General features: G+C 31.4%; 1 protein-coding gene across 1 annotated transcript; it reads right to left on the bottom strand.

The window, feature by feature from the left end:
* Positions 1-1,580: 1,580 nt before the first annotated feature.
* Positions 1,581-8,044, bottom strand: LOC136205737 (protein NRT1/ PTR FAMILY 5.6-like). Its single transcript, XM_065996481.1, has 4 exons — positions 7,882-8,044; positions 5,568-5,785; positions 3,816-4,360; positions 1,581-2,565 (listed from the first exon to the last, which is right to left on the bottom strand). The coding sequence occupies exons 1-4, from the start codon at positions 8,003-8,005 to the stop codon at positions 1,713-1,715; spliced, it is 1,740 nt and encodes a 579-aa protein (XP_065852553.1). The 5' UTR covers positions 8,006-8,044; the 3' UTR covers positions 1,581-1,712.
* Between the last annotated feature and the right edge of the window lie 464 nt (positions 8,045-8,508).

Genomic DNA, 8,508 nt, shown 5'->3' with positions numbered 1-8,508 from the left:
ACTAGATGTGTGGAGGGGAAATCGACAGGGAAGTCCATGTGGACTATGAATACACCTCCTTCATAAGGGGTGTTTGGAGGGCCCTTCATCACGACAGTCCATTGCCGACGATCAGGACCTGCATATATATTGACAATCCACCTGGGTGCCTCATCGGAGTAGGGCAAACTCAAAATTACGATAGAGGTTCCTTATAAGTCTATCCTTGCTCGATATAACTAGAGTAAGTATAGTGTTAGGTTGCCCTGCGTGACTCTTGAGAATTGTTAAACGCTTCATATTTATAATGTGGGTGGGTAAGTGAAGGGTCTCAAAATGGAGAAAGGGTAAAATGAGATTAATTAGGTCTATCTGTATACGATACGTAATTAATGAGCATCATCAATTGGTTTTGCGGATATCAAGACTTTGGGGATTCTAGGAAATGATGACTTAGATATACTGCAGATCAAGTTGGATTTGGCTTCCAATCAACACCACCATGCCTCTTGAAAGATTTACATATTGACAGATTTGGAGATGTACATTGCTTATTTTTTTTTATCTTACTACAATCAGAAATTTGTGTAGTTCAAATGTAAACAAATTGTAAGCATTAGTCTCCAATAAAATTAAAATCATTGATATACATAAATTCTTGTTCATTTGATTATTGTTCATTTCCAGATTCATTTGAAGAAGAAGGCAAGAAGTGACATTTACGGTTAAAAAAATATCATCTAAACAACAATAAAAAGACATTAAAATAAAACAATCTGTCATCTAAAATAAATCTATTGACATGATTGATTAAGACTTATGCCATCTGATACAAGTTACCACGACAGAAATTATTATAAAAACTGTCACCGCGAATACCAATATGCCAATTTTCCATATAGCTACTTGACATTTTTAATTATTAGTATGTCATGTGATGACATTAAAGGTGACGTTAATAAATAAAAAGATGCATCGTAACAATATTCATATGACAGTACGAAACTAGGCTGATATCATGTATAGTATTTTCAAATGACAGAACCTAACCGTCGTCTATGTGAGAGATTTATATCTCGCGGGATGACGGTTTCTAACCGTCGTCTGAAGGGGGGTTTGGCATAGTGAAACAAGGATTCAGGCCATCTTCATATAGAATGACCATGTCAGCCGGTCTGATAATATTAGGATGTTTAATATAAGATCTATGATTGAGCCTTAATTGTTAGCTTGAGTTTTTAGTTCAATTGGTCCATTGACATAGTATCAGAGTCTCTTAGACCAAATGATCGAGGATTCGCTGTGTTGTGCATGCTGCAACTCCAACGAGTATTCGCGTACAAAGGTATGTCAGATATTAATATAAGATCTATGTTAGGCTTTAACTATCACCTTAAACTTTTCAAACGGTTACATGACCGTTTTCACCGTCCTATATGTTACATATGGTTTTGTCTTTGGGGGGAGTTGCTGCAGATCAAGTTATATATGTAGATTCACTAGTGTTACACAAGAAAGTTCGTCCAACTCTCCATAATTGAAATAACAAAAATATATTATTCTCAACATTCATCAATCCATCATGAAAACACTAAATAAAATGACAAAAATATAATTATACTTATCATTATATTAAACAGGAATCATTATTGAATAATACATGATAAAGAAAACAAGAACAGAACATCTATATCTTATATCTTATATCTATAAATATATGAGAAACACAAGTGTCAAGGAATAGAACTATTCCAATCTTCATCATCAACAGAACAATCAGCAACAACAACACTCTTTTTCACATTCTTATAACAATACTTCCTAGCAAGAACCACATAAACCCCCAAATTAACAGTAGCCATAGCAGCTAAAAGCCAGTAAAAATAGTCTAAATGGCTCGTATTCAAATCCTTCCCAAACCAACTCTTTCCATACTTACCAGTAACACGATCCACAACAGTAATCAACAAACTACTCAGAAAATTAGCAGCCCCAATCACACTAAGATAAAAAGCAATCCCTAAACTCCTCATTGAATCAGGAACTTGATCATAAAAATACTCCTGCAATCCCACCAGTGTAAACCCATCTCCCATTCCGAATATCAGAAACTGTGGAGCTAACCAAAACACACTCATTGATGATGATGAAGATGGACCTTTACTCAGTCTTTTTCTTTCAACTAATGCTGCTACTGTCATTGCAGCTATTGAGAATGCCATTCCAATTCCGATTCTTTGGAGGATGTTGATTCCTCTTTCGTTTCCTGTTACTCTTCTTAGTACTGGTACGAGGATTTTCTCGTAGGTTGTGACGGATATGATCATACCGATTGCTCCCAGGGCGAAAATGGAGGCTGGTGGGATTAGGAAGTTGCCGTTGCCGAGTTTTCGGTTGAGGGTTGTGCTTTGTTTGATGAAGAATGTGGACATTTGGGCTACGCAGATTCCGAATGGTAATGTGACTAGCCATATTGGAACCATGTTTAGGATTAGTTTCATTTCTTCTACATTTGTTACTGTTGCTAATCTCCATGAACTTTGCTTTTGGGGTTCGTCTTCTATAATTGCTGCTTTGTCAAGAAATCTGGAATGGGAGATTACAACGTTTTAGTGATAAGATTAACTTGCTACAAATCAACTTGTTTATCAATTTTTTTTTAATATACTAGAAGGATTAATTTAGTTCATTTAATTTATTTATTAGTAATTTTTCTTTGGAGGATGTTTGATGGAGTGAAGGACTTAGAATTCAAGTTTTTAGATAAATATGATACTCCTTCTGTTTTATAATACATGTCTTTTAAGGTTAATGCACGCTAATTAAGAAATGCAATTAATTTTAAGTAAAAAGGTTTTGTTACTTTTGTATTAATTTTATCCACCGGTAACTTTATATATTCCAAGGCGTAAGATCAACTTAAATAAGGGTATATTTGGTAAAAATAAATTAATGTGCGTAGATTGAAGCAAAATGTCATGTATTGTAGAACAAAAAAAATTATCTAGAAAAACATGTATTGTGGAACGAAGAGAGTAGATGATTTCACATGAATTTGCAACGTTTGTATTTTTGTATTTTCGGACCCTAATTTGATTGGAAACGGACAACATTCAAAAGTGGTCGCTTTGCCATAAGTTCCCTCCCATTATGGTTAAATTCATCCGTTTAGGGCCTCAAAAACGCATTTTAACATTTTTAAGGTTTTTTTTTTCTGTAAATTTTCTATTTTCTTTCCTTTCACATTTAGAATTAGGGTTAGCTTTTCCTTCTACCATTGGAATTAGTATTACGATTAGGTTTATCGATTTAAAACATAATTCCGAATGTATTAGTCATTTTATCATTAATAAGAATTTAAGCTCGTTTTTCAAAGTTTGTTGTCAAATTTTGAAGGTTTTGATTGGTAATTGTGCATGATTTAACAATCCAAACAGAGTTTATTTGTTCTAGCTGCGTCAATTTTGATTCCTTCGTTTCCTTATTGGTATTAGTTTGACACTTTAATTTGAAATTACCAGTCAAAGTAACCCTTAAAATTACCAGCGATGATTAATTTAGTCTAAATCAAATATCAAATATCAATTCAGCTTTAAATTTGGCATATTTTAACAAATCAGCCTAATAGAAATATTAGATATGAAAACGGATTATAATAAGGCTAATTTATTATAATTTACCGATTCAAGGGTTAAATGGATACTTAAAATTTGATTTTGTATTAAATTCATGGTGGTCTCAACCTTTAAAAATCATTTTAACCCTTAATTCCTTTAATTTGATATATTTAACAAGTAAAATTACCTAACCAGCAACCAAAAAAAAAGTAAAATTACCTAAGCTTTGTGGTATGGCAGAGAAGCCTTCCTTTATTAGAATCAGACTTGGGCTCTTCATATAACTCCGAAGGACTAGAAGGATACGGCAGTTTTCTTTTCTTAACAGCAGCAACAAGAACATGTAACAAAGGTGTCAAGGGACTCCCGGTAGGTTTCCGGTACCGGTAAAACGGCCTTCCGACGATGAAGATGACAAGTGATAGAGCCAAAACAGCAGTAAGAACAATATAACCCAAACCCCAGCTAACATGATCTTCAATGTAGATTATTACAGTGACACCAAGAAGAATACCAGCACATAAGCCAAAGTTCCACCAATTGAAAAATGATAATTTCTTCTTTCTTTCTTGAAGATGTTCATCATCAAATTGGTCTGCTCCAAAACTTTCTAATGCAGGCTTATGCCCTCCTGTTCCTATTGAGATTAAGTATAAGGCTATGAAGAACACTATTTCGTGAATCTTTCTTGGTTCTTCACATCCTTCTATTTTACATACTTTTAGATTTGGTACAAGTTGTGACATTGTTAGCAGAATCAACCCCTGTCAATTTATTTTACCCATTGTTAGAAAAATAATAAATAAATAAGTATATTGTGATCATATTTCCCATTATCTCAGCCACGGGCACCACCCGTAAGGAGGATTGGCACTGTTGCCCTTGGCATCCCCTTAATATGGGCTTGTAGGGGTGTTCAAAAACCGAACTGGACCGAAATAACCGGCTGAACCGGTGAATTTCGGTTTTTCAGTCTATTAGGTTCGGTTTCGGTTGTAGTTTTTATAATATTTCGGTAATTTCAGTCGGTTCGGTTTTTAAATCAAAATTACTGAATTAACCGAACAAACCGAAATAGATTTAGTATAATTAGAAATTAGATTTATTATTATATAATTGGTGTATGTTGTTTATTGTTCTAAGTTATATTTGATTAAGAATTATATTATTGAGATTTTTGTTAAGCATGATATTTCTTGGATTAACTACAACTGATTATTTTATTAGTCGATTTAATGTTTACCTACCAATCATATTTGAAATTGATTTCATTTCTATATAAAATTTCTATAATTTTTTCTTTCAATAAAAAGTTAGTTACTTTCAATAAAGAATATGCTTACTTTGTTTTTAATAAAGTAAGCCTTACTTTATGTGTTTTCACCATTGGATTAATTTTCTAATCCATCATCCAAGGGTTAGGCTATGCTTATACTTTGTTTTTAACAAAGTAAGCATTACTTTGTTTTTTCTACCATTGGATGGTGATAAACTTTGACAAAGTAAGCTCATCCGATGGTAGAAGAAACAAAGTAAAGCTTACTTTGTCAAACAAAGTAACCATAGAAGACACCGTAAAGTAAATAACAAGCAATATCATTAATAGTGTAATATTAACCTTATATAGAAATAATGAAATATTTTAATATAAGGAAACCGAATAACTGAACCGAACCAACCAAAATCATTCGGACAGTTCGGTTTGGTTAATTATTATTATTCGGTTAGGTTCGGTTTTTATTTTTAAGGCTATTCGGTTTTCAGTTATTTTGGTTCGGTTTGGTTTTCAGACCGAACCGATCGATGAACACACCTATAGGCTTGTTATGATAAAATTATAGTTTTATTTTAGGACACGTTTGATTTATTTGTTATTTACTCCTGCTGTTGTTAGGGTTTATTATTTGCTATTGGAAAAATCTGTTTATATTTAGATGGTATATGAAAAAATGTAAAAAGAATGGATAATACCATAAGATAAACAATGGAGGAGACAAAAACAGTGGAGAATCTGCCTAAGTAAGCATCTGCAACAAAACCTCCAAAAAGTGGCATCAAAGTTGTAACTCCAGACCAGTAGTTTACACTTCTTGCTGCTGTCTTTAAATCTTCATGCATCACTTTTGTCATGTATATTATTAAACTTGTTGCTATTCCAAAGTAACTCAACCTCTCAGCAAACTCAATTGCTGCATTAATAATCATTATTTTAAATCAAATTAACATAAATTAAATCAAATTACTCAACGCTTAATGACGAATTTAGCAATAATAATAACAAACAATAGATCTGAACAGCTGAACCAACGATGTACTCGAGTACATCAATCGAATTAAAAGAAATAGTTTCTGGATTTAACAGGTAGTTATTTGATGGGATTGTAAGGATAGAAAGAAACAAAAGTTTGATGCTATTATAAATTGTGGACCAGATTTAGTGACAGTGTTTCCCATCACCCCTCAGTAGGAGTAGGACCATACTAGTTAAGCATATGTTCCCCAATCTCTATAATTTTGAATCAATTAATTAAATCTCTAGCTAATCTTTTCTTTTCCCCCATATTATTGAACAGTAATGCATCTGTAAAGCATCACTTTATTAAAGAAAGCACATAATAATTTTATCCACTCAAAGCTAATTTACTTTTATCACTAATTATATATATTATCAATAACTATGTGTCAGTTAATTTAATTTCCATACAAAAAGGAGAAAAGTAAATTATTTTAGAATAGTCAAATTTAATCATATAGACTTAGAATTCATTGATGAAAAAGGAATTTTAGGAATAAACATTCTCCAATTGTTTTGTGAATCAATTAATAATAATTAATCAATTTATCCCACTAATGAATTAATTAATTTAATTTTAAAAAAATGTACACATGTTTGAATTATGATAAGAGTAGACAATGGCATTGTATGAAGCAACCATGTATGGTTGTGGTGTTGCGAGCCAGTGGTCCCTTTTCACCTAACTTTGTGCGGATTCAACTATAAATTTTAATTTTAATGTCTCAAATAAAACCAAAATAAGGTTAATATTGATAAGTACTGTATCCATGTATTATCCATCCAAAATAAGGTTAACCGATCCAGTTATGTGGTGTTATAACGTGTTGATTTGCGATGAATCAGACAGAAGATGGCAGGTCTATAATAATGATTCGGTCATGAGAGGATTACACCAGTGTGTAAAGGTTGTGTAAGGAGTGATTCTAAAGAATATTAAGGATATGAATGAATTGAATTTCGCACGGTAATAAAAAATTATTGACTAGGCTATATTAATATAATGTTTTCTTTTAATATATATAGACAAAACGTGTGAATAATAATATCTGCATGAGGCTGTTATAATATATGTCAAATTTCCATTGTAGATTGAGTTATCAATTACTAAGAAAAATTCAAAAGTTAGAAGTGGTTAAGAGTTCTCTATCCTTAAAGCCCTTAAAGAAGCTCTCAATTAATTTTTTTCCTATATGGAAAGAATGGTTATTTGGATAGCTTTCCTCGTGAGGCTGGAATCCAAAAATTAAATGTTAAAAAAAAAAAAAAAACTTAAAACATTGAAAGCCCTTTCGAACTTTTTCAAAAAGTTTGATTGACCCCGTAACCTTATATGATGTTTTATTAGCTCTCTTAATTTGTTTAACATAACCTATTGACCACCTGAATTTATTTAAAATGATCTATTGCCCCTTTGAACTTGCTTACAATGATCCATTTGTCTCCTGAACTTGTTTAAAGTGATACAAATTGCAATTTATTTAAATCCGTAAAAAAATTAAAAACTTAAAAAACAAATACCTAATTCGTGATTTTAAGTTTTTAAAACAAATTAACTTTCTGTTTTGTATATTTTAGGAACTTAATCATGACACTTTAAACAAGTTTAGGGGCTAATGAGATAACATGTAAATTTAGAGGGTCAATCAACCATTTTGAACAAATTCAGATATCATAATTGATGTATTAAGCCAAAAAAGAAAACCTAACATATTGATGCAGAATTGGTCAAAGTAAAAATTCAGGATCTCATGCAGTATATGGAAAAGAATAGATGAATTCAAGAACAAGAAAATATATTTGCACGGAAATGAAAATGGAAACTGACAGCCAGAAAGGTTATTTCTAAAAAGCTAGGAAACAATAATGGAAAGGGAAACTGACACAAAATGCAAAATACCAAGAATTTGAGTGCAACAGATTTGAGTATTACGAAACAAAGAATGAAATAAGAAAGAATTAGTTCAATATAGAGATAAATATTAAGATTACCGATGATAAAGAGAGAAGCTTTCCAGACACCGGTGGAGGATCGGAGAGGAAGATTTCCTTTATAATCGACAGAAGAATCATAAACCCATTTCTCATTTTTATTTTTAACTGTTGTTCCTTCCATCTCTCCCACTTCCTTGAGGAGTAAAGCAGCTTTGCTTCTTATCCCTTTTATAGACACTTTTTTTTTTTCCCATTTTTTTGACTTTACCTTTTTTTGCAATTTTAAATCTGTTATTTTTCATATTACCTTTCTATGTTTATTTATATAATATTCTTCTTCCACCCCTAAAATATACAAGCTTTTATGTATGTATATATGTATTTTATTACTCAACTCATTAACAATGATGTCATTCTTTTAGAGTTTGTGGCAAAGAGGATATACTTGTATTTTTGAAGAAAATGTAAGTTCAATATTGTATTAGAAAAGAATTAGTTTATGATTAAAATCATCAACTAAAAGAGATTAATTTAAATTTAAATAACATTATCTTTCTTTATTAACCAATTAGAATCATCAACTAAAAGATTCAACTATACAATCTTTATATCAAATATTCAACACTCTACTCTCTCTTTATTTAAAATCTATATAAAAAAAATTTTGAAAATTTCATGGAGCAC

This window comes from Euphorbia lathyris, chromosome 9, assembly GCF_963576675.1.
Source record: "Euphorbia lathyris chromosome 9, ddEupLath1.1, whole genome shotgun sequence".
In the NCBI taxonomy this organism is placed as follows: Eukaryota; Viridiplantae; Streptophyta; class Magnoliopsida; order Malpighiales; family Euphorbiaceae; genus Euphorbia; species Euphorbia lathyris.
This window is presented reverse-complemented; position numbering and strand designations above follow the sequence as displayed.

Coding starts and splice junctions, on each gene's coding strand:
- LOC136205737 (XM_065996481.1), bottom strand. CDS start 8,005: ATGGAAGGAACAACAGTTAAAAATAAAAATGAGAAATGGGTTTATGAT. Junction 5,786..7,881: donor AGCTTCTCTCTTTATCATCG/GTAATCTTAATA, acceptor TTATTAATGCAG/CAATTGAGTTTGCTGAGAGG. Junction 4,361..5,567: donor CCTCCATTGTTTATCTTATG/GTATTATCCATT, acceptor ATAAATTGACAG/GGGTTGATTCTGCTAACAAT.